We start from the raw sequence: 27738 nt of genomic DNA, 5'->3' as shown, positions 1-27738 counted from the left end.
TTCTTAGCAGTGGTTTAATAAAACTCTTATTTGACACATGAATAAAAATGAGGCCCAGAGAGGTGAGTCCTACTCAAGATCACACAGCAAAACTATGCAGTTAGATCTGGAATCTAGCTTTCCTAACTCCTGATTTCACTATCTTTCCTTGTAACCTACCCTTGTTTCTCCTATCCCCAAATGCTGGAAGTGTTAAAGAGGTATATTTTTTAAACTGAAAATAGTTGTTTTTATGCCATGACATTTGGGTCCAACTGGAAAAATTAGAAGAGTTTATGGAGAACATTATCTATAATGAAAACAAAATTAACTACATTTTCACAGTGCTCTGCAGTATCATACTTACTTTATCTGAGTTTATAAAATGTTTACCCTTTCAAAGAATTTACCACACCTATGAATTCTGAATTCTCTTACCTTGAACAACAACTTGGTTGCTGGGCACTAAGATCTGCTGTCCGTCAGTGGTCTGTGCGTACTGTAGAATGGTAGTGCCCGGCTGAGTGGCAGCTGCATTGGTCATGGTTAATGTTTGCAGGCCCTGTACCCCATCGGTACCATTGTTAGCCAGCTGTATTGCTCCTCCCTGGGTAATGGCAACTAAAACCCAATGGATTTTATGGTTATCAGTTTAATTAATACCATATCAAACTTTTACAACACACTACATTCAGTAGAATAATGTGTAAGACCTGATCTAGGAGAAGTTATTATAGCAAATGACACGGCCAAGAAGGATTTGGTAGGATTTGGTAGACTCAAGTAACTTTCTGCTCAGGAGACCCATATCCTATTGCTAGAATATAAATGCACTCTATGAACCATATTGTAATTTATAGTAACACCGAATGAAAAAATGTTAAATTCCTTTGTAAGTGGTTGGTTCAGAGGAGGTACCACTTTGTGATCCATATTTCCTTTATTCTAGTCTTAATTACGCAATATTTTGTTTAATATTCGCTATCCCACTAGAAAGTAAATTTCTTGAAGGCAGAAAATGTGATTTTTCTTTTCTATTTTCACATAGTTAGCAAAGAAATGGGCAGTAATAGGCACCCAATAAATGGGTGTTTTAATACACAATTAATAAAGCAGTTCAGTAGCGCATTCTGTTCTCTAACTCAGTTAGCAATGCTTAAACTGTAACAAACGTCCACTCAGCGAAACTGATACATCCTGTGAGACTCATTTATCATAGAGTATCTCGCAAAGTTAAAAATTAGTGCTCAAGATCAATCATTTAGAAAAACTATTTAGGGGCGCCTGGGTGGCGCAGTCGGTTAAGCGTCCGACTTCAGCTCAGGTGACGATCTCGCGGTCCGTGAGTTCGAGCCCCGCGTCAGGCTCTGGGCTGATGGCTCAGAGCCTGGAGCCTGTTTCCGATTCTGTGTCTCCCTCTCTCTCTGCCCCTCCCCCGTTCATGCTCTGTCTCTCTCTGTCCCAAAAATAAATAAATGTTGAAAAAAAAAAAATTAAAAAAGAAAAACTATTTAACTGCTATTTCTGTTACATATCCAAGCATCTCATACAGGATCCTTTGATTATTCCCTAATTAACCACACTTGTCATTCACCTGTGATGAAGTAATCAACTTTGGCTCATACTAAAAGATATTTCACTTTATTAAAAAAAAAAATGAATTCACCTTCATACTACAGTAGATGGAAAAGTTAAGAGAAAGAGGTAGGTTATTATTTTATTTGAACAAAGCAATCCTTTAGCTACCAGCATTAAGTTGGTGGTTGGATCCTCTCGAGATACTCTCCCTCTTAAAAGTTTTCCAGAAAGAGGACTAAAACCACAATATTACATATAAAATTGCATAATGGATTTTAACTGAATAAGTCAACATGTCTGACTTATGCATTTTACTTTTTTATTTTGTCTGTTAGAAGGGAGTTATTTGGGATCAATTATCTGCCAGCTCTAAGAAACTAATATGCTGAGTCATCTGTATGAGCAACATTGATTAACTACTGTTCAGTCAAGAAATAATAACAGTAAGTAGCTATGATTTGCTTTAGCAAATGATAAATGATACCTATTAGAAATTAAGATACTGGCATTTATAATCCATCTACTTTAGCTAAGTCTGTAAGTTTTACTTCTCTTAGGCAATTAAAAAAAAAGGAATATGTAAGAACTGCATTCAGATTAAAATGGCAGGTAACTTGAAAGAATCAGAAGGGGAACAATCAAACCACAATTTCTTCTTGGCTACATACCAATGAACTCAAGGTGGGAGAAAAGAAGTAGGAAACTAGGTATCAGCAGATCTGGGTTCTGGTCCAGGTTCCATCAGTACACTGTTATTTGAACCTGTCATCTCTTCTGTAAAAATATCCGGTTCTAGCCATACTAACTACAACTATAAAAATCAAATGAAGTCATATATAGGAAAGTACTCTGAAAACAAAAGTCTGATCCTATCAGATATGTTTTTCTCTGTACTATTTATTTATATACTTGATTATTCCAAAAGGATTTGGGATGGCTTTCAATAAAACTAAATTCATTAAAACAAGAAGAAAAAGATAGAAGTCAAGTAACTGACGTGTCTCTACCACAGAGATTCTACCAGAAAATCTAGAGGAAGAATACAATTAAACATAAACTCAGCTGAGATTCTGAGTAAAGTGAACATGAGGAAAACATCATAGGTTATAGTTGTATTTAGTGAAACAAAAGATTCAAGTTCCAAATGATAGACACTTGTGTTTCTAACTTAGAATTCCTCAAAAAAGACTTTATTTTACTAGGAACAGTGAACAAAGTAATGGATAAAACTACTAACAGCATTAATTAAAAAAAAAAAAAAACAAAAAAACAATGTATGGAAGGAATACAAACTGGTGCAGCCACTGGGAAGGGAAATTGGGCAGGATGTGCTTTGATTCAACAATCGCACTCTTTTTAAAAAAAAAAAAAAATTTAATGTTTATTTATTTTTGAGAGGGAGAGATAGCATAATATGGGGCTCAAACCGGGAGATCATGATCTGAGCCCAAGTTAGACACTTAACTGACTATGCCATCCAAGTGCCCCAACAATTCCACTCTTTGGATGCTATCCCACTGAGACCTTATCACATATATAAGAATGTTCATGTCTTGCTGTTTAAAACAATAGCAATGTCCTAAATGTTTACCAATGTGTGTGTGTTTGTATATGTGTGTGTGGGGGGGGGGGGCGGGGGATGTTTAAATAAAAGTTACATTTATATAGTGAAACACAATGTAGCTGTTGAAGAAATTATATATATAGTACATAAGTAATGTAGGTCTCACTTGTATAAAAATACTGTACATGGTAACATATTTATGTATAAATAAAATGAAAAAGAATGGACAGATATATACCAAACTCTTACTACTGGGGAGAGATGAAAAGGATTAAGTTAAGAAACATATAAATGTTGTATACGTGTCAAGAACATAATGTTAAATCAATTCCATCAAGGAAATAGGTGTATACTCTAAGAGAATAATGGATAATGCAATAAAATTTTTAAAATCTCAAAGTATGAACTTTCTAAAACTAGCAATTTTCAGTTGCTGGGACAGAGTGGTATGCCAAATTAAACATCTACATTTCTGAATTTCCCTTCCCTATTTGAGATTCTATATGCCTTTTCTCTAAAGAGCATGCTTTCTAGTTCAAGTGAGATTCCCTGCACAACTGAATTACTGTTACTAACAGAAGTGTGGTGTATCCCTCAGGTTTCTGTTGAAGTACAGAGAAAAGTAAATGTCATATATCAATGTCTCAGAACACACATCTTGAATACTTCAAATTATTTGGATATAAGGGTTACAAAACCCACATACATGTATATAGATGGTACCTGTTTGTCTCCGCCAACAAAGAACTCAAGAAGGAAAAAAGGTGACTGAACTCCAGTAAGCACAGTGTGAACAAGAAGCTTAGTCAAAAAAATGCTTTCCTTCTACTCACTTTCAAAAGTTTCAGCTTCAGGACAGCTAAAAAGTCTGCTACTTAGGAATCTGTTTTTAATACAGTTGGAATGCAAATTAGTTATGTAAACAAAGGCTGAACTACACACAAACTATTAATTTGGGACTCAAACTTTTATACACATTCCTGACACAGACCACCCCTCGGCATTAGAAAATTAATGCAACAAGGGAGTGTCAATGAGTACATTTAATTTGCAATAAGGAAGAAAGGGGGGGAAACTACATAATGGCAAGCAATGGATTTTTTTCAACTTTATTTTGAGACAGAAACAACACGTGTGGTAGGGGTAGAGAGAGAGAATCCCAAGCAGACTCTGCACTGTGAGTGTGAAGCCCAATGCGGGGCTCAGACTCACAAACCGTGAGGTCATGACCTGAGCTGAAATCAGGAGTTGGACGCTTAACCGACTGAGCCACCCAGGTGCCCTTAGGAAGTACTGGATTTAATGAACACATCAAAATGAAGAAATCTACGTGTGAGGCACTTAAGGAGGCAAAAGATACTGGGAAAAGACAGGAAAACACACCATTCACATAAATGCCTCTGATCAAACAAAAGCAGAGCTCAAAAGTACTTTGTAACAGATTTGGGTGAAAGATAAGGAGAGAGACCTAAGTGTCAGATAGAGACATGACAGAAATGGAAACTTTGATAGTTTTGCAAAAGAAATCTTTGCCTTCTCTGAGCCCAAAGGCCAACTGTGCTCTAATTTTGGCAGTCCTTATGTTTATGCTATCATAATTCACTATTTTACCTTTTACATTAAAAAGAATAATGATTTGAATGTGTTGGTAGACTATAACCAAGCCTGTCGACATCCACCACAAAACATTAAATACGATTTTAAAATGCTACTTTTAGAACGGAAAGTGAATAAAGATAAACCGTTTTTATCCTTAAACATAATCAGAGAATGGTTATCTTATCTGAAAAAGTATGTCCTCTATGACCATCATATATCACACGAGGACTACAATCTAGAGCTCCAAGCAGCGATTCAAAAAACTTTCAAGACTCTCCCGGTGTCTGCACAAAACAAAGGACCACCTAAAGGGCTAAAGTGCTTGAGTCATCCCAACAAAAACCCCGAAGAAAAGAAAATACTTCTGTTCCAGAAGTCTGCACAGTGAACAGTAAAGGAAGTGTAATTGATCACATCCAAGACTGAGGAAAGAGTTGGTACTTGCAGGATTCCTTTAAGGAGAATGCAGCCATTAGTGTTTTGGTCTCACTTTCCAAAGCAGAAATATCTTCTACTCACTGTACTGTCCGCTGCTCGTTTGGTAAATCGGAGTTGGCACCGTTACGGTGGTGATGGCAGGTGCTGAGGTCTCCTCTTCAGACTTCTCTTCTTCGATCCTTGGCACTCCTGGTGCATCTGAAGACAAGTCATTCAAAATTTTCCTAGAAAAAGAGAGAACTGTATTAACTAAAATAAAAGTAACATTTACTGGCTAAATACAAATAACAGGAAAGGAAAATGAGTGGAAAGCTGCTAGTGCTTAGGACAGCAGTTTAAAATGTAAGAACAAGAATAAACCATAAACGGATGAGGAATCAATGTGTCAAAATGAAATCATACAAGGACTAGAAAAAACGATGAATTTCTCTTTAATTTGAATGTAAAGGGAAGCAATCATTCAAAATCTAGGTGTAAGCAGAGGTTAATAAACTTGATTACAGAAAAAAAAACACACAAAAAAACAAAACAAAATAACCTTTTGTAGGGCAAAGAACACCAAAACCAAAGTCAAAAGATGATCAACAACACTAAGAAAAAAATGTTTACATATATTACAGATGAAGGAGCAATAGCCCCAATATATAAAGAACTCTTAAAAATTTAGACAGGGTGCCTGGGTGGCTCAGTTGGTTGAGCGTCTGACTTTGGCTCAGGTCATGATCTCATGGTTCATGAGTTTGAGCCCTGCATCAGGCTCTCTGCTATCAGCGTAGAGACTGCTTTGGATCCTCTGTTCCCCTCTCTCTCTGCCCCACCTCACTCGCTCAAGCTCTCCTTCTCAAAAATAAACATTAAAAAAATTGAGGCCAAAAAAAAAAAAAGAATTAAAAACCTGACTTTAAATGTCTCAACTTTCAGATTGGTAAAAAGTAAAAAACCTGTGAGAAAACAGACACTCTCATTGGTGTGAGTATAAAATTGGTGTACAACCCTTATGGAATGAATGTGATGATGTAACAAAACTATGTTTACACAGCAATCTTACTTGTAGGAACTTACCCTTAAGATATACTTCCTACAGTACAATAATACATACATGTAAGGTTATTCATGGTCGCGCTGTTTGTAACTGCAAAATACTGAAGACTATCTGTATGCCAACATGTTGGAGAGTGGCTGAATAAACTAGAGCTCATCCAGGTGAGGAGTAAAGCACATATGTTTTGTATATGAAAGAAAGTGAAATAACATGTTTGTTCTGCTATTCTAGAAAAAACTCAGAAAGGATAAACCAGATAGAGTTTCATGAAATTACTTAATCTACTGGGGATGGGTAAGAAAGAAGTAAAAAAAGAAAAAATTGGGAAGGGGCACTTATAAGTGTGTGGATGTTTTTGTACAATTGTGACTTTTGGAACCATGTTAATGTTTTGCATATTAAAAAATAGTATCAACAAGGATGGAGGAAACATTCTAAAAAGGAATACAAATAAAAGCAAATTAACCTTATTGTTATTTCAAACGAGTAACATAATCACAGAGGAGGGGAAAAAACTCAATTCATGTAATTTTTGACATCTTAAATTTCGACATTCCATCCAAACTCTGTGCACACATTTTGAGTAAGTACTGGTCTTTAGAGCAGCATTTTTCAAACTCAGGTCACAACCCGTATGTGGACCATGGAAATGGTTATGTATGTTGTAACCAACGTAAAACAAAAAACAACTGAACATCACACGCAATACGGTGCTGTATTATTTGCTTCAGATGCCTATATATGTGTGTACCTGTATATATATACACCTATGTGTATATGAATATGAATTTGAAATAATAGTATGTATACAGAGAGAAAACTATAAAGATTTTTTCTTATTGTGGATTGTAGTAAAAAAATAAAAGTTTCAAAGCTACTACTTTAGACCTGCATATAATATAAATCTACTTCTCTTATGCCTGAAGCTAGTAATCATTCTTGTCTTCTCTTTCCAGTTTCTAATACTGTTGCTCCAGACCGTCTTGGTCATTCTTGTATCACAGAGATACAATTCACTTTCTCTTAAAGTAGATTCAAGATGTGGTCTCAGCAGTGGGATTAATTCCTTCCCTTAATCTAGACATTAGGTTTTTACCAATGTAGCCTTATGTTATATTGGCTTTTTTTGGCAACTGTATGTATCTGTTAATGATAATTAAATAACATAATTACGTTTCTAAAACAATTTTTTTTTTTTTTGAGAGACAGAGAGGGAGGGAGGGAGGGAGGGAGGAAAGGAGGCAGGGAGGAAGGGAGAGAGAGAGAGAGGACATGCTTGAGTGCAAGTGTGCATCAGGGAGGGGCAGAAGGAGAGGGAGAGACAGAATCCTAAGCAGGCAGGGCTCGATCTCACGACCGTGAGATCATGACCTGACTGAGCCGCCCAGGTGTCCTGAAAACAAATTCTTAATCTAGAATCTTGCACTTGAAGAACTGGTTTGATTTTAAACTCAAGTTCAGAAATTCTGTAATTATCACCAACAACTGACAGTCTGTTTCCCCGGGCTGCTATGATCCTTCAAAGTACTTGTTCTCCCACCCATTAGGGTATTTCTCCCCTAACGTTCTGTCACTTGCAAAGGTGATGAGCTGGCTTTTCTGTTTTTCAGGTGAACTGCTGGTAAAAATACCAAACCAGGTGAGACCAAGTAAGAGTGCTGTAAGAACTTCCTCTGAGTATAAACTGATCACTACAAAGCTGGGTTGTTCTAAGAAAAACTTATCTTGAATTATCAACTAATCCCCATTTCTCCAATCTTACAAAAGCATATCATAAGGACTCTGTTAAAGATCTCATTGGAGTCAAGACATAAAAGCTAGGTTTCAAGAATTTACAAGCTTAAAACAAAATAACAGATACACAATGACTATAAGGAAAGATACAGTATTTCTCATGAATGTAGCTCCTTCTCTGCATGTGCGCATCTCAGGCATCGTTTATCTGATTACGAATTAAGGTGTTACTATTTAAGTGATCTTTGCTAGGATACAGGCTACAACAAAATATTTTCTTTCCACACAGAGCTCTTATTTTATCAGGTCTACAACTAGAATCTACAGAATTTATTTACAACTATTTGCCTGGAATTTATAGACAGAGAAGCCAAGTGGCTCGTCAACACCTGGTTGGATCCGCTTCAGGATCAAATGTGTTAAAATACTAACACGGGATGTATTTTGAAGTTCAAATCTAAAACTAGATGTATTTAGGAAAAAAAGAAATGAGCATAAATGCATACAACACATACTTGGTAATATAAAATTTCTTAAGATCTCAAAATCAGTTTATTGGTATTCATTTAGGATCCCTCATTTAATTGAGAAAAGGGCTAGCATAGGAGCCAAGTGGAAAAAAAAAATTTAACCATTCACTGAAAAACAGAAATACCTTAGGCTAATAACAAGAAAGAATATTAGAAGTTTGAAATGTATTAAACTCTTAAGTAAGCTTACAAAGATTTATGGAATTGCTCTTCCTGGAGATATTGAGCATGGAGACAGTTTCTACATATAAAAAAATGGTTTGGGTCCATGATAGAGGCAAAGCAACCTCTATAGCTGAACACAGAAACTATAGTAAGGTGTCCCTAAAATTAGGGAATATCAGCAAAGTGTCACGCTGCAATAAGGATTACATTAATAAACAGTTGTTTACTAAGTACCATGGCGTGAGAAATGGTCTGCAAATGTGATGCTAGAGATAAATAGTGTAGTGTGTCAGAACTGACAAACTAGAAGTGCTATAATCCTATCAAATATTCCAAACTTTTTAACATAAAAGCAGCAGCTGGCATGGTTTACAAAAACAGAAGCAAAAAAAGAAAAAAAATATTGTTTATCTAGGACTGTTCAGAGTAGAAAGTTAGTTCTCTTATTCTGTACGATAAACTTCAACTTGAGAAGTAACTCAAGATGAAGAGAAGTAACCTAGACGGTCCTGAATTGAGCAGCTAATTGGTCTTCCGACATCTTTTCATCTGCAACTACCTAAAGCTGCCTGACATCTTTGATTCTGAATCTTTTAACTATTAAATTCCATACCTGTAGGAAGGCCTCCTTGAAAGAATTTCTCTTCGTTTTTGGGAATCAGTTACACTATCCACTGACTCCTGTGAATCTTCACTTTCTGCAATAGTTGAAATCTGAAAACAAAGAAGAACTTTATCTTGATAATCGAATTTAGTTCCCATAAAGTTTTTATGAACTTTAAGAAAAAATAAAATATAAAACGATGTACATAAACCTTGCACATGCTTCAGTAGAAAAAAAATCAATTTTTATGGGAGACAACCACACCAATCACATTCTTCTCCCTTTTACTTATCCTATAGGAGTCAGTTAGTCCTAAGATTTTTTTGGTCAAAACCAAACTTTTGTGATATACAAATTCAGCTTCATCTCTTCCAGGACTTCATGTAACCAATCTTGAACGCATCAATATTACTGTCAGTTGTTTTCTAAAAATTGTTAGAACAAAACTACCAAGTGAAATAAGACTTCTGACATGAAGAAAAGAATAAATGACTAAATATTTGGTCATAAGTCTATACAGTGACATACAAGTATTATCCTTTACTGTTAAACACTTGTGACTATATTTATAACTGCACAAATAAGATTGGTGATCCCCCAGATGGTTGTTTCTAGCAACTTAGTCTACGTATAGACCTTCAAAGTTTTTACTATGCAAAAACTCAAGGTAAAGAACTGTGTACTTCTGGAAAGTATCCCTGGACTGAAAAGTCATGAAGTTGAACAAAGATTTTACATGGGATAATAATAATGATAATGGTAACAGCAACTAGCATTTACTGAGAACTTACTATGTGCCAGGTGCAATGGTAAAACACACAATGGTAAAGTATTATATTAATACTCACTAATACAATAACATCAGGTACTAGCTAAGTACAGTATTTAAACCCATTTCATAGATAGAAGAACTCAAGGTACAAAGAGGTTAAGTAACTCACCCAAGTCACAAAGCTAGGAAGTAGTGGAGCCACTGTCAATAGTTGGCATCTCAGTTTTAGACATCCTTACCAGCATCAAAATCCTGTTGGTTCCAATCTCAAACCAGTTTTGTCAGAAGCAGCAACCCAGAGGTGTTTTTAGACCATTCTCAGACTACAGTTCACTTGCCTAGTAGGTAAGCCTGTCTGTCAAGATGATATAGCCGAGCTTCTCTAGTCTGCTTCATTCAGCTTCCCTTCTCATCAGCAGGGGCCTCCTGCTCCTTCCTGAACTAGGTGTGCATGATGCTATCAGAGTGAGAATTCGGTTTAATGAAGGCAAAAGAGTCTGTGTGGCTCAGCTCCATGTCAAAATTTAGGGCAATTGCAACAAGAAAAAACATATTCAGAGGAACCTGACAAATCCCACAGGTACTCTGTATGTGGTCTGGGCCTATGGGTTTTGGAGAGTGGGGGCTCATCTTGACAGGGCACTTTGTAATAGGCACTCACTCTCAAATGAAATTAGGTAAATGTAGTAATTTTTCACAAAATTTATCTACAATAAAGTAATGTGCCCCATCTAAACACTTTCAAATGTAAGAACTTTAAAGACCTACACATTAACAGGCAACACTTAACGAATCCAGAAATGACAGATAAAAAGCTGTGTCAGAGGCTGAATTTAGTCTGTGATTCTCTGCAGAGTAATAATGCTACAGTTACAGCACAGAGAACACTCCCACTAATCTGTAGCTGCTGTAACTAGCCCGCTCAGCACAGTCTCTGCACAGACTTTCTCAGATACACAGCAGATGAGGAGCTATGAAAAGACCTTAGCAGAGTGTCAGGATTTCCAGGAATAACAAGACTCAACTCAAAGTGGACAGTACTATCACAAGTGTTTACCTTCATTAATATTTCTCAGAACCTCAGTTCCTCTGTTCTTTCTGCCTCCTTTGCATGACCCTCATCCTTACAACCTTCTTGTAAGGACAGATAGTGACTTAGGCATACTCTTCGAAGTTGAAAGTCATTAAAACAACAGTTTCAAAACATACTGTATAAACCATCCATAAGGGAAGTTGTGAAATGAAATAAATTAATGCTGCTTTTTAACATGTGACCTTTAATCCTAACACCCCCCCCCCCCCAAACTCAGTGGTTCTATTGCTCTTAGCAGGAAAAAAGCCTCCCTTCCTCTGATCTGTAAGATTTTGTCAATTGAGTCAAAAGGAAATTAACTTATCACTATGTAGTGATTATAACCATTTTAATGTAAAGGGAGTTCACAATTACTCAATAAAAATAATAACAACAAGTGTTAACATTTCGTCTTTGGGAATACTATCCAGGGAGAACTTAAGAGCTATGAAGTCAATTCCTACGGACTATCTACCAAAACAAACAAAAACAAAAACAAAAATCCCAAACACACATTGGATCCACATTTCTGAGACTAATAAAAATCATGTCAAAACTCCTTTTTATAAGTAAAAACTATTAATTATAGTTTAATATATATTTAATAGGTTATTAAAAATAACCATATGAAAAATTATATTCCAAACTACCACTACCACATTCCAATGATAGAGACCCTTCCTCTGGCCCTTACCTCTTATCACCTCTCTTATTAGCCCTTTCCTCAGATCCTTATATAGGTCTTTAACCTTGGCCACTTAGAAGTTGAGACATTTTCAAAAAGTCAAACCACCATGTGTAGATGTAAAGTTTTAGATCTGTATTCCTCAACTTTCTTTAGTTTATTAAAAACCTGCACCTCCTATTAGTAAGAGGGGAAAATCTTCCTATTTTGAAGTTATTTGAAATTTTAAAATAAAACATACAGTGCCAAAACCAAATCAGATGCTTTTTCAAATAATTATTAAATTATTATTAAATGTAATTGAATATGCTTAAGAAATCATTTAATATTTCATAACAGTGACTCAAACATCTGATTCTAAGCTTGGGCTTTTTAAAACATGATTTAACATTTGCCATTGTTGAAAAAGAGAACTCATGAAAAAGTAAGTGCATTTTTGGCTGGGCTTACTAAATACTAAATCAGTTTTCATTTTCATCTATCAATTATACAAACTTTTGATGAGATTTACCTAGTATATTTTCATCTCCCTGGCTCTCAGTTATTGTATGCTAATAATAGGTGTTACAACGTTATATTTATTTTAACAAATAAGCGCAACAACTACTGAAACTCTAGAAGACACCTGAATAGTTTAGAGAATTCTATTTACAGGGTCTAAAAGTATATAGATGTGAGTTTTTAGGTGACAAATTTATATTGTTTGCAGTTTAAAAAAAATAAAAAAACTATGAATACATTTCCAAACTTCTTTCCAAATGGTCTCTCCACGGCACGACTTTCTTTCAAAAACGTCACTTTATCCCAGGATAGTTGAAAGGGATTTCTTTTTTTCAAAAATATATTAGGTAATATACCCCTTGCAAATCCTTGCTTACCATCACTGAAAAGATCAGAAACTCTGGAACATTTGTCTCATAAAAAACAAACCAGCAACTCATCCTTATATTAGATAACTCTTAAGTACTTTGCTGCATGAGAGCCACTGAATCCCTGTGTTGCACAAAAGGTTATTATTGTTCCCATCATATTATAAAGTATTGTGAAGATTTTATCACGTTTCATCTAACCGCTCTCCCTCTTGCTCTATTGGAGCACATCTTTTTACTATTCCTTGATATGTAAAACATATTCTTACTCCTAAGCCTTCAGACTTGCTTTTTACTATTTGCATGGTTTAGCGTTCTGCACTGGCTTCTGGTTTCTGTTCACTGTGTTCCCTGACCACCCTACGTAAAAGAGAACACCCTTCCCTCCACATATCTATCCCTTTCCCCTGCTTCAATCATCTTCCCAGCACTTATCCTCACCTGACATATTTTATTTTCTCATTGTCTCTCTTCGCTCAAATGTGATCTTCATGAGAATAGAGAAGTATTATTTGTTCACTGCTGTCTTTCATAGCACCTAGAACAGTGACTGGCACATAGCATGTGATCAATAAAAATTCATTGAAGGAATGAATTTAATAATTTAAGGTAACATAATCCATCAATCCTGACATGTTTAAGCTGCACTGTATTAAAAATGCATTCAAAATTAACAAAGGAAAAGTGAAGATGCCACTGTTAACTTCTATCCATGTGCATAAATCCCATTATTTTGGGGGGATTCTGACATAATCTGTGAGACATGATAATATATATAAGGATAAAGGTAGGGCTCTAATGTCAAGTCATAAATGAAACAGGAGTACAGCATAACTTCTAATATTTTTAGACTAAAAAATATAAAGAGATGCTAATATCTAACTCTCACATCAAGAGAAATGTGTCTTGTAGATTTTGAAAAGGCTGTTCTACACTACTCGTATTTTCCCATCTAGAAGTTTGAGGGACCATTTCTCTCCTTGTTTGAACATCTCTTCTGATGTACACTACTTCCTAATTACTAATATACTAATCACAGCTCACCAGCTGAAATGGCCATTAAGTCTAATATATTCTCCCTGGTTATTTTCCTTTAAAGAAAAAAAATAAAATAAAAAATTTAAAGAAGTAAAAAAAAAAAAAGTTTGTGTCTCTCTATTCGTAGAATTCAGGCTTTCAATGATAAGCATAGCCCACCTCAACGGAAAAATGTGCTCTTGAAAAGATGAATAAGTATTTCTATAAAGTTAATAGCCATGCAACCCTCAGATCCAAATTATTACTGTCACAAAGATTAAAATTAAAAATATAATCAATAATTAAATATCACATATTATGACCAAAAATTGTAATTTTAACAAATTTGGTAATTTTGGTGTATTCTTTATAACACACCAAACTCTTATTACAAGTGAAAAAGAGAAAGTGATGAATTTATGTCTTCTGACTAGCAGGTCAGGTTCTTTCTACTGTTATCAAGAAGAAAACATGAGTGGGGAATTAGTAATGGCAAAGTATAGAAAATAGTAAGGTAGCATTCAATGAAATAAAAACTGAGACAAAAGATAGGAGACTACTGTTCAGTAGTGCGATTCCACAGAAATACCAAATACTTCGACTGTCACTGGGACAACACTGTCTCCATCTTGTTAACAAGTTCGGTCCCCAGTGTCTTTCATTATGGAAATTCATACACCTTGATTTTTTTTTAAGTTTATTTATTTATTTTGAGAGAGAGAGAGTGAGAGAGCACGTAAGAGTGGGGGAAGGGGCAGAGAGAGGGAGTGAGAACATCCTAAACAGGCTCTGCGCTGTCAGCGTGAGCCTGATGCGGGGCTCAATCTTACAAACTGTGAGATCATGACCTGAGCCGAAATTAAGAGTCAGATGCTTAACCGACTGAGCCACCCAGGCGCCCCTACCTTGATGTTTTCACATGAAAACATTTTTTCCCCCCACATAAGTGTCCAAGCAAACCAAAAGCACCAGAACAGAATGAAGTAGAGGTAGGGAACAGTGGCTAAATGACTCAATAGTATAATATGGCTGACTGGATCTAGTATGTCCTTTGAGGACATTAACAGAACGCTTCCAGAGCAGAGGAGGCACTTCTCCCTCTACAAATATCAATCAGTCAGTCTGGCTACCATACTCAAGGAAAACACAACAGCTCTCCTCCACAGGAAGATAGCAAGGATGGTCAGGAGCAATCAGAGATATACCATATAATAAATGGCTGAAGGAAAACAGACGTTTGTTTAGTCTGGGCATTTTTGTAAAGTAGGAAGGGTGTGGGAGATAAGGGAGAGGGAGTGGTCCAACAGAAAAGGAATTAAATTTGCTTAACTAGTTTCTGAGGATGGAACTGGGACCACTAAATAGAAGTTTTAGAAAGGTATATTCTGGTTCACTACAGGAAGAACAGTTTAGCAATGACCCCTATTTATAAACTGTTTAACTCAGGAGACACAGCTTCCTTTCTCAAAGTAATGCTGGACTACCATTTGGAGGAGAGAAGAAAGGATACACAGGGAAATTAAGCAACACACTAAGGGCTGCGCAGGTTAACAAGTTTGGCCTAGACCTAGAAGATCTCTAAAATCTTTATGCAAACCTTAAACTGCATGTTTATAGAAGGAAAAAGACATAAAGAATAATTTCTCACCTTCCTTTCTAAAAATAGTTCTCTCCAAATCTAGGACCTAGGACTCACCTGAGTTCCGGAGAAAAGTCTTTTTAAGTCCTTACAGGAAGACTGTGAAGCAAAAAATATGAAATGGGAGGCTGGGGTTATGGCCTACTTGAATGAACGTTCAAGTCTTTTTTTTTCTTTCAATAAGCTCACTGCAAAGATGTATACTGCTCTAGGTCCCAGTTCAGCAGTCACCTGCGGAGCTCTAGGTGCCTTTATTCCCCATGGATTCAATCCAAAGGAACAAGGTCTCCAAAGAATTAGGTAACGTGCATAGTGTAATCCCTGACCCTTAAGGTGATCTTTCTGAATATATAATTATTTCAAAGTTATATACTCCAACTTACATGCCTAGACATAGCTGGTTTTACAATGCTTTAAATGATCTCAAAATTCAGGTAATAGCTTAGGTAAGGTTACTAATTTTGACAAGGGTTTAGTTTTTTCCAATGGCACGTTTAGAAAATAATTACTAAGTTATTATTTTTGTATCCTAATTTTCCTGAACTAAGGTATATCAGTTAGTCTTTCCCAAACATTTCCACTTTATCCCACATAGTTAATGATTTCCCCAATCAATTCTTTTTCCTCCATATCTTAAGAAAAAGTCTTTTAATTAGGTCTGTTCTTGTGTGTATATATATATATGTTCCTATACGTAAGGTGACTATACAGACGCAGCATATTCCTTACTGTAAAATGAAATAAACTCTGAACTAGATATGTATCTATTTTCATAACTACTGAAAGGAGAGAGATATGGCTATAAACGACAGTTACGAAAGTAGATGCAGAACTTTTTATACACATACCTGAACTGTCTGGACTTGTGGAGACTGAATAACTGATGGCTGGGCCGCCTGAATAACGCCATGGACTTGAACTGTCTGCCCATTGGGCAGCTGTACTAAAGTTACGGTGGGAGCAGATGATGTTGCATGAGCTGCTGGCATAGATACCTATGGTGTTGAACATGGAAAAAAATTACCATCACAGATAACCTCCTTCGAGGTAGTCATGCTCAATATGCACCAATTTTTTAGCAGGAAAAAGATGACCTTTTTGCTAGATAAGTATTTCACTGGTGTGAAAGAAACTAATGATTAAATTTAATATTCTTAAAAAAAAGAAAAAAAAAAAAAAAAGGACCATAAATGCCCCCTCCCTTTCAAATCCTTCCAAATGACAAAAAACCAAAAAACTATTTTAATTCAGTATCAAAATTTGTAACACAGACTTCCTCTGAATAGTAAATACACTTTAATTGTATGGTGCTTTACATTTTACATTTTCCTACCTGCTTTCATGTCCAGTTTCTCCTTTTGCTCTTCGAAGAAATCAAGACTGGGTAATAAGGATTATCTCCATTTTAGAGACAAAAACATCAAGTGCTCAAGAGATTAAGTAACTTACCCAAGGTCAAGAGATATGCTAGCTTTGAAGAAATATAGAAGTCTTCAGAATATTGTGTGTTAAATAAGCCATATTCTAAAATATACCTGCTCTCAAACTTAGGCAAAACTTCTCTAAGTCTAGAACAAATATACATCTTAAAATATACAGCATAGTTTTCTCTCTTTAACTACAAGCATGCCTTTCATTAGTGAGAAAGTATGAATACGTATTATAAACTCAAAGTTCCCACTCCCCCAAATCAAACTGGTATGATACTTGGTATTTTAAGGATTTATTTTCCTCTTGAAGGAATAAAAGCAGAATTGAGGGAATATAAGAGATACTAATTTTCTCCTGAGGCACAAAGGCAATTTTAATGAGTCAATATCCAGGTTCAAAGGGTTCTTATGTCATATGTGTCTATTAGATGGTATTTACTGTTCCTATGTTTGAATACATTCAGGGATTCATTATTTTTTGTTCATTCACTAAACAGTTATTGGGGACCCAGGTGCCAAGGGTGGAGTCAGAACTGAAACTACAAACATGCAGAAAATAACTGGGGCTACATGTGTGAAGGCATCAGGAAAAGAACATAAATAAGTATAATCCAGATAATAAGGCTTGCCAAAAGAAAAATGAACACACTGAGGAGAGCTACCCACTGGCATCTAAGAGGAGGGGAGGCAAGGATGTGAATTTGAAGGAAAGAATATACATTAGGTATATTATGACTCCCTGGGACAGGGACAGACCTTCAGGGAGAGAGGGATGGAAAGCAGTCAGTACTACTAGACTGACCACCTAAGTGTGTTACTTTATGAACGTAGGAACCGGGAAGAGAGAACACCGTAACAAAGGAAGGTTGGGGCTAGATGAGCTAGTCATGAAAAGCCACCTAGGTGTCACCTTAAAGAACGTGCATTTTTTCCTGAGACTGGGAAAGACACTGAAGAACTTTTGAACTCTGGAGTATCATGGTGAGGTTTGCATTTTAGATAGATCACTTCAGTGGCAGTATGAAAGATGTTCATTTCAGAGAAAGAAAAAAGTGGAGGTGAGGGGATTGAGAAAGATTATACAGTAGTTAAGGTGAGATGATAAAGCCAGAAGTAAAGCACTAGTGGTAGGGAGGGGGAATGAGAGAAGTGATTTAATGAAAATTCAGGAGGCAGACTAGAAAGGGCTTTATGAATGATTGGTTGAAGGAGGTGAGAGAGGAAATCAAGGATGACCCACATAATTCATGTTTCGGTAAAAATTGGTAAACTATGCCATCAACTCAGAGAACACAAGAAGTAAGCTTTGGGGTGGTTGGGGTGGTTGGGGGCGGGGCAAAGGGGGATGGTGGAATTGATCTGATATCCAAGAAAGTAGAGATTAAAACCATTAAGCACCCATGTTTGGACAGTTAGGAAGTCCCTCCTCATTAATCATTTTCTCTCTGACTGACATAAATCTTATCTAGTTTTATGTGGTCCTCAAAATGTGGTCCATGGACTGCCTCCATTAGCATTACACAGGATGCCTCTTTACAAAGTCAGAATCTCAGTGGACCCAAGGACACTTTCCCCTGCACTTAAGTTTGAGAATCACAGCTTAAGTCACTCAGAATATCTCCTCTTAGTTCCATACAAAAGCTCTTCTGATATTTGAAGCAATTATTATATCTTCTCTATTTTACAGAATAAACGTAGCAAGCTAACTCAATGAATAATCCCTATTCTACCCTGATCATTCTATATACTGGCTCCTCTCATCACAAGTTTACAAACAGTACAGATAGACAAAGTAAGATAAAAATCACTTCTGTTCCTACCATCCACAGCTAATCGCTGTTAATATTTTTTGCTGTAGGTATATAGCTGTTTCTATAACATACTATCGTGGAATCTATTTTATTTTTTGAATCCATTATAAATATCTTTCCATACCAGTAATAATTTTCTTTAGTGGTTATAATGGCTGCACAATAAAATCACACACTTTGTTTAATAAATTCATTATTAGATATTTAGGTTTTCAAATTTGCCTATTACAAAAAGATTCAATGATCATCCTTTTACTTCTTTAGTTAAATCCATAAAAATTTACATTCTCATAGCCAAAACCAAGATTATTTTTTTTCCTTTCCACTTTAAAAAATCTCTGTTAAATTCTCAAAGTAAAATGAGGCCTCTCATTATTGTTTTAGATTGATTTTCTTCCTTTACTAGTTGGGCTGAAATTTTTTCTGTTCCTTGACCACTATAATCATGGATTTGACAATTTTTATTATATTCTGATATTAAATATGACAATAAAAAATACTGGGTATTAGACTTATGAAAGGAAACTATGACAAAAATGTGAAACGTATGTGTTAAGGACATGGATGAGCAAATGAAAAAAACTCTGTAATTAAGAATAAAAAAACCAAAAACTATACAAACGGGAAGAGAAAGAAAACTAGCTTTCCTAAAGCTCAAACATCATGTCATTCTGTTCTAGGTCAATCCTAGAGGACTGCCTGACGAGGATGACAAATCAAACATACGCATGTAATTTTGCTCCTTCCTAATCTCCAATTAAACTTCATAAAATTGACTCTGTTTTTACAGGCATAATCACATGAGCAAAGAATGAGAAAGGAGGCAACAGGAAGAGTTTTGGAGGCTGGAAAGATGGATGAATGGTACTAAAAAAGGCCAACTCATGAGGCAGATGCAGGGAAAGCCAGATTTGCACCACAAAATCCTTCAGAGGTTCAGGATCTAAGGTGGAGTAAAGGGAGAGCTGAAAGGTGGAGTAAAGGGAGAGCTGAAAATAAGGAAGGCTGGTTGGAGGCTCTTTGAGAAGCAATTGGATCCCCTCTCCATAACTCCCTGTGGAAGAATAATTAATCTACCCCATGCTGACAGAAAAATGGAGATTTAATTTCTGGATAGGGGAAATTACACCAGACACTGCTGAAGGTGGGGTAACTAACTTTCAGTCTTCTTCTCTCACTTAGCTCCCAGGCCTTTACCCTGTAAGCAAGAGATTAGTAAAGCTTTCCCCGAGGAACTTAACCAACCACAAGGGGCTTGAATAAAGACTTGAAAGATACTGACATTGGGAAGGCCATAATCACCCTACACTGAAAGCTCACAACTTATAGGCATCGGGCCCCAAACATATCCAGAGCTTCTGGTACAGTTTTGCGGTCCCCTACTTTAAACCTGAGCAGACAAGCACAAATTATAAAACATCTGAGGAAAGCTTCTTCTAACATTAAAGATGGAGAGACCAAAACAAATTGAAGGGCAAAAATCTATACAGAGAAAAATCTATATGGGGAGAAGAAAACTTAAAACCTAATTAATATTCTCAGAAATGAACGAAAATATTGCCTTTGTGAAACATAAACAGGATGCTATTAAAACACAAAAGGACAACAACAACAACAAAACACAAAAGGACTATTCAGAGAACAAAAGGAACTGTTGGAAACATGACAGCAGAAATAAAAAATTCAACAAATGGGTTGGAACACGAAGCTGAAGAAATCTCCCAGAAAACAAAGCAAAAAGACAAAGAGAAAGAGGAAGGAAAGAGAGTTAGAGAAACAATCCTATAGTGTAGCATCTAGATCACAAGGATCCTAGAGAAAAAAAATCTTCAACCAAATAATTTACATTGCTCAGAATTGAAGACATGAGTTCCACTATAAAAGGGAACATTGAATATATATATATATATAGCACAATGGATAAAAACTATTTAAGCCAAGGTCCTAATAATGAAATGGTGAAGCACTGTGAAGAGATACCAGAGAGAGAAAAAAGTGGTTCAGTCCTTTCAAACAGCAACACTGCTTGGTGATTGTGGATCAATGCCTTCAAACTTTGAAAGAAAAAGGATTTCTTTACCAAGACTTCTTTACCCAAACTTGCTTAAGAAACCACCGGAAAACGTGCTTTACTATGTCAAGAACACAAACTCGATTAAGAGAAAGACAGTAAGGGGAAAGGAATTTCCAAGAATGCATTATATAGCAGACTCAGAGGACAACCAGATCAGACACAATAGTGCCACCCAAGGGACAGATAAGTGGAAGGTTTTCATCACTAAGATCCCTGCTGGCACTGTACCTTTTTACCAGGCCAAATGGTTGGATAAATCCAGACTCTCACCTCTGCATGTTTGCCTTGACCACCACGTTTTGATGAAGCCCTGGATTTTCCCCCTGTGTTTCTGCACCTGCCTCATCCAAGTATTTACTTCACCCCCAGATACATTCTGCTTTGCCTTAACTCCTGAGGGGTGGAGATGGGCCCTAGTAATCAGGAGAAAACAGACAGCAGCCCACTCCTTGTAACTCTGTCCTGCTGGAGCTCCAGTATTTGGCCCACACTTTGGCTTAGTGTAGTAGCCCCCCCTTAGTCTGTGGTTAGCCCCCTATTCTCCAAGACCCACTCAAACTCAGGGACTCCCCTAGGAAGGCTTTTCAGTTCTTCAGGACGCTGAAGTTCAACATCCCAGAGCCTCTGCTAGGATCATATTCTCCTGGGAGCCTTTATCAGAAAGAGACAGTATCACACTCTTTTATCTAGCAGGTTTATGTCTTATATTAACTACCTTTCTCACTTATATGCAAATAATGGTTAATATTATTTAAAATATTTGAGGAAAAATACACCAGAACAAAAAATAAGGATGAGAGAATATGACTTTAGAGATAGAATGTTTAAGACAAAGAAAAGAATCGTGAATTATATTTAAAGGAAACAAAAACCATTATCATCCTTGAAATTTACTTGTGTGTCAGTTTGTTTATCCTGTTTTTTAGTTTAAGCACATGGAAAACTTAGCCTCTCAGATTATCTAAATTCTCATACCTCAGAATAAATCTGTGTGATATGAAAAAACAAAAAACAAAAAACAAAAAAACAAAATGAAATAGTTAACATTACCAGGTTTTCTTCCTTGGTTTAAGAGAGACAATCTACCCATTATTAAAATGTCATTATTCTGAATCAGGTCACTACAAATAGATAACTAGTGTTTAAAAATACGGTTTTCTGTTATGTTACTAAATTAATTATATCATTTCTAAAATTAGGCTAATAATACTAAGTAAACAGGAACTTTGATACCCTAAGAACGTCTCCGCTCGTTCTATGCTTATCTCTATAATAAGAACTAAATCTTCCTGTCTGAAACATACTCCTCTTAGAAGAGACATAACTTGGAATCTCTCCATGTATTTTATACCTGGGCTAATGTGGCAATCTGTGGCTGGGCTTGAACTGTCATTTGTTGGTTTTCAGCTTCTGTTACAGCCGCATCTCCACTCTGCTGGTTCTCTGCTCCAGATTCCATGGTCATTTAGTTACCTACAATAACATGGAAGAGTGTTACAAGCACTACAGTGCTTTGTGCTTTTGTGACTTTAAAGGCAAATTTCAGGTTATGAATAGGTATATGTACTGGTTACATTAGCAAATGCACTCAAATCTAGTTCAAAAAAAATAGTAACCTAGCTGAAATACTGTCAAACTCATCCAAATCTGCTGAGCTGTATAAGTTCTAGTTCCTTCAAAAAGGAAAAAAAACAACCACCTGTCTTTTCACTTGTCACTTCTTCCTAACGGGACAGTATTCCATCTAGAAAGAAGGGATTCCTCCCTTCCATGAATCTCCTCTATGAACAAGGGGAGGAGCGTACCAGTAAAACTGTAATTTTTTCAAACTGTACTAATTAGGTATGGAAAGAAGGTAGAGAGTAGAAGTGAGCTGATGACAGGGTCTATGAGATGTATCGGCTTCATGGTACCTGCTATGAGGGTATTCCCTCCTATTATAGGGAAGAAGCAGAAAATTATATGCTACTTCCACAGGAAATGTTGGGACAAAATCAGCCCAACTTGTGGGGTATCGAGATAGAAAGGTGGGATAAACATCCACAGAGCCAAATTAGAGGCCGCAGACACTTCAAGTATTAGTGTTCTGACTCCTCACCCTATGTATAGTGTGCCACACTACACATGCACACATACAGGAAACAAAACTGAGTAAGCTAATGAAGGCTGCTCTTTTTTACTTTGGGACCCTACTTTGCTGGTATATTTGCTGGGTAATCTGGCACTGACTGGCAGCATAGGTAAGCAGAGAACAATCCCTAGCAGCAGCTACATGCTGAGGAAAGATTTCTGACAACAGAAATAAATTTCTGGTAATAACTGTGTCTAAAGGATTCACAATCAAAGAGATTACTTCTTACTTGTGTACCACTGTTATCATTTAGTGCCTGGCATATTACCTGTCAAAAATGAATTTACTAAAAATAATGACTACCTACTGTGATTCCATAAATAACACAAAAGCCCCAATGCTTTTCCAGAATTTATTATATTTATTTTATAACTCTGAAATTGATAGATCATCAGAACTGTGACTGATCCTTATGTGATTATTACATACCATCGTAATGTATAATATACGAATACATTTTGCCATCATTCAGAGTTCTAGAAAAAGTTTTACAAGTGACAGTTAAAAAAAAGGAAGTAAAAATATCTCTGTGGAAATGAGTATAAATAATATAGAAATATAGAATCCACAAAGGAGATTACAAATGAAAAGATCAACAGACTTAACTGCATAGTTATTTAAAACATTCATATGACAAAAGATACTAAGACAAGTGCATAGGGAGAAAACATCTGCATATATAATTGACACAGTAACATCTAGAATACAGAGAAACTACTAGTCAACAAGAAACTCCTTCATTATTGACTAGTTCACAAAAATACATGCTCAAGAATATTCACTGTAGTGTTTTTTGTAACACTGAAAAACTGGAAACAAGTATCCATTATCAGAAGTGGTGACCATTAAAGAAATTACAACAATGAAAAAGGAGTCTGTACTATAACGACAGATAAAGCTTTCCAAGGCTGAGTGGAAGCGCAAGTCACAGAACACACCGTAAAGGAGAATCCCACTTATGTAAAAAAACAAGTCACGGGGCGCCTGGGTGGCGCAGTCGGTTAAGCGTCCGACTTCAGCCAGGTCACGATCTCGCGGTCCGTGAGTTCGAGCCCCGCGTCAGGCTCTGGGCTGATGGCTCAGAGCCTGGAGCCTGTTTCTGATTCTGTGTCTCCCTCTCTCTCTGCCCCTCCCCCGTTCATGCTCTGTCTCTCTCTGTCCCAAAAATAAATAAACGTTGAAAAAAAAAATTAAAAAAAAAAAACAAAAAAAAAACCAAGTCACACTGTTGTAAAACACGCCGTATGTAGGCATCGAACAAGTATGGGAAGTTACACACTAAACTGTAAGCGGCAGCTCTGGACAGAGGAAGATGTGGTGGAACTGGATAGGATGACGACTTTCACCTTGTACTTTTTACATAGTTTAGTATTTTGTTTTCTTCCCATCAGCATCACTTCAGAATTACTTGTACGATTTAAAAGATTTTAATTCCAGAAGTCATGAACAACATTTTGAAAACTATGAACCAAAAAACCGTATTTCAATCATGATTTTGAGATACCTGTTGAAAAAAAATTTTAATCTCAGATATTTTTATATGAAATTACTATTTTTATTAATTCCTGCCTCAATTGCTTACCCCATATTTCTAAATAGCAGAAACACTATTCTTAAAAATTATCGAGTAACTTTATGATCACTTGTGATAACTGAGTTATATACTTACAGTCTGTGCTCTTTTAAACTAAAAAGTTTAAGAAAGACATTAACAACAAGGCAACGTCAACAATAAAATGGTTTTTGTACCCTAAATGTTGTCCATACTTTTGGTCAGCAAGAAAATAGCATGTGAAAACCACCTAATCGCAATAACATGCAAGTGAATCCATTTGAGGACAAGACTGAACTGAGTCAAGCTAAGTATGGGCAGAAATCCATAAACTTTCTCCGTCTTCTCCCCCATGTCATCATTTTAATGCGAATAAAGATAAATATAACTTTATCATCATACCTCCTTTGTAGACAGAGTATACACCAACCATTTTTAAAAAACTTTATTCCAGGCCACATTTTTTTTTTAAACCTGTGCTGTCATCTATATAGTTTCAATCCCCCATTTGCTTAAAAGCAATCTAAGGTACGGATCATGTATCTTTTTTTTCCCCTGCTATACAACATCAGGACTACTTAATTTTTTTCTGACATTTGAGGTACAGAACATCTTTATAACTTTTAGTTGCAGAAAAGAAAATATAATAAACAAAACCACTAGTTAACATCAATGATTATAGCTACAAGGACACATTCAAAATAAGAATGGGACTTTCATCCTTCTTCCCTCCCCAACTAGGTAATATTCTTAAAAAACAAAAACAAAAACAAAAGTGTAATATTTTCAACAGGTAGGATTCCCTCATCTAAACTGCCACTGTTTTATTTTCATTTCTTTCATCCAGAAAGATTACCAATCTTTTTCAGATATGGGGACAGCCTTCTTAATGTTTATAACTCTTAGCTTAAGTAGGTATCAACATCTCAAGCAACAGCACAAATACTGTCTTTCATCAGAAAATTCTCAACGTGCTCTTCTCAAAGTGTAGGTGAGAACTGTTTAAGTAATAACAATTTGTTTCGGATTAGAAACTCACTGACTGAACTGAATCAGACACTATTTCACCATCAAGGTACTGAAATAGCAGTCTCTCAACTAGACTAAACTAACACTTAAAGTTGGTGCATTCTTTCTGGACTCTGAAAACTTTTGCTCTTTTTTGTTTGTATCTTCAGGTGGAGAGAGATGTTACAGTATCATATGTACAATCTTCAATTTTGCTAACATCCCAGGAGCAGTCTAGCCAGAAGTGCAGTATGCAGACACAGGATCAATGACTACAGCCAATATGTGGGTGTCCAAAGTCGTTTGAAGAAAGGAGATTCTTAATTCATTACACAAATGAATGCTTTTCAGGAATACAAAAATTAAGAATGACTGAATACTGCTATGAAATAAGTAAAAGATTAGGTACATATAAGCTCAGAGAGAATGTTGTATAAATACTGGGCCTGGAACATCAGTAACAGAATGGATCTCAGATATCACTGAAAATGTAGTATCAGCTTGACAGTCTGGGGGTTCTTCTTCCAATACTTTCACAATTATAAAACTCTGGGTTACTGATATTTAAAATTTGGAGATTTTCCTGATTTTTCCCTAAAAATTAATATAATCCTTTGGAAACCCTAAGTTTGTAACAAATTTCAAAACAGTATCATGCCTAAAAGAATCAAAAATATTGGGGCGCCTGGGTGGCGCAGTCGGTTAGGCGTCCGACTTCAGCCAGGTCACGATCTCGCGGTCCGTGAGTTCGAGCCCCGCGTCGGGCTCTGGGCTGATGGCTCAGAGCCTGGAGCCTGTTTCCAATTTTGTGTCTCCCTCTCTCTCTGCCCCTCCCCCGTTCATGCTGTGTCTCTCTCTGTCTCAAAATAAATAAACGTTGAAAAAAAAAAATTAAAAAAGAATCAAAAATATTTAAGCCAATTCACAAGGATACATACCATTTTGCTATAATGTCTTCTAGAGTTCTGCCTCTCATTATGAAAAATAAAAAGTGAAGTGATTCTTTGCATTATTCACCCAATGTTCAGAGAAATAAACAATGCGGCTGTGAGTAGTGGGGAAAGGGAGCCTAACAATTGGTGGGAAGCTGGATCTGTCACCAAGCAGTCACTGCAAAAATTAAACTTTTTGATTTTCAGTTTCCTCATCCATGAAAACAAGGAAGATGAATTAAAAAGAGTTCTTTCAATTTTAAATGCTCTGACCCTGAGAAATGACACAAGATACATGTACACACACATGTAATTATGTGTGCACTTAATTATGCAGGCCACTTAATATAAATGAAGTATTTCCTTTTACTATATAATAATATTTACACAGTAAAAGAAGACAGATTCACTAGGAATAGGTCACCTAGCCTGCCTCTTGATCTTGGATTAGTACAGAGCTATTACCACTTACTGATTTATAAAATCATGAGAATGCAATACAACTTGAGATAATTAGCAGTACTTAAAAAAAAAAAAAAAAAAAAAAAAAATTGCTACCAGACCAGACTACTAGTCAACAAAGATTCTCTTTCAATGTTGGACAGCGTCTCTTTTATCATTACATTGCTCTGGTCACATTTATTGTTAGTTATCAACTAAATAGTTATTAAATAGTTTTATAGTCCCCTTTCTTAATTCTCAAAGAGGATAAAGAAGTTTTTCCTTTCCATCTTAGAAAGCTTCAAGAAATTTATCTAAGATGGTATCACTTTGTACCCTTTACATGGTAAAGACAGTAGATACTGAAAACTTCACAATGTAGTTTAGAAAAACATCCCAGTAAAGCGTCAAATGAGTGCTTCCATGACATTTAAAGGAAAAGAAAATGTTCTGCAATAGTCAAGAGAGTGGAGGAACTCCAAAGCAGCACTGAGGATGGACACAGAAGTCAAAAATGTGGGGAAGGAGGGTAACTTTTCTGGTAAGAAAAATGGTATGAGCCAAGGCTGACATTATAGTATGCTTTTAGAGAAATGAGTGAATCAGTGGCTGGGGTCAGATTCTGTACAGAAGCAAGGAGAGAAGACAAATGATAACAGAATAGTCACTCTAAAGCTATCAGCAATCACCTACTAGGACAAAATGAGAATTGAGAATGATGTCTCTTTAAAGTTACTGGGTTTAGAATTTCTATATTGCAGTGAATTTCACTTCTACTCTATATAGCAATATATCCTGAGAGAATTCACCACAAGTAACTAAATAAAACCAACAACATCTCCAATTTTCACAACTTACATTATATACGTTATACTTTTATTAGGATATCAGACCTGAACACTTACATGCCAGGCACTGTCAAATCACTCGGGAAAAAGAAATACACAAATTTTTAAAAACACTTTCCTTTTGTGGAACTTACATTCTAGTGTGTGGGAGCAGGGAGAGAAGGTAAGTAAAATGTATAATAAATCAGATGGTGAGAGGTAGTGTATAAAAAATAAAGCCGAGA

The 27738-nt window shown here is 36.1% G+C and overlaps 1 protein-coding gene across 7 annotated transcripts in view; it reads right to left on the bottom strand.

Annotated features, from left to right (window-relative positions):
- The window catches only part of CREB1 (cAMP responsive element binding protein 1), a 60921-nt gene that overhangs the window by 21081 nt on the left and 12102 nt on the right, over positions 1-27738 (bottom strand). For 2 of the 7 annotated variants that reach the window (XR_006713118.1, XM_045480957.1), the window contains exons 2-8: positions 24013-24237; positions 21954-22075; positions 16136-16282; positions 15345-15386; positions 9243-9343; positions 5240-5382; positions 418-600 (exon numbers count right to left, since the gene is read on the bottom strand). Coding sequence is in view for 4 of the 7 variants with exons in the window: in XM_045480957.1 (XP_045336913.1) it covers positions 418-600; positions 5240-5382; positions 9243-9343; positions 15345-15386; positions 16136-16282; positions 21954-22067 (730 nt within the window). In the remaining 3 variants the exon portion in view is untranslated. Of the gene's footprint in view, positions 1-417; positions 601-5239; positions 5383-9242; positions 9344-15344; positions 15387-16135; positions 16283-21953; positions 22076-24012; positions 24238-27738 lie in introns of those variants that run through there. The other 5 variants (XR_006713119.1, XM_045480961.1, XM_045480959.1 and 2 more) reach the window with 4 other exon arrangements.

The sequence above is a fragment of the Leopardus geoffroyi genome, chromosome C1 (genome assembly GCF_018350155.1).
Source record: "Leopardus geoffroyi isolate Oge1 chromosome C1, O.geoffroyi_Oge1_pat1.0, whole genome shotgun sequence".
Lineage (NCBI taxonomy): Eukaryota > Metazoa > Chordata > Mammalia > Carnivora > Felidae > Leopardus > Leopardus geoffroyi.
This window is presented reverse-complemented; position numbering and strand designations above follow the sequence as displayed.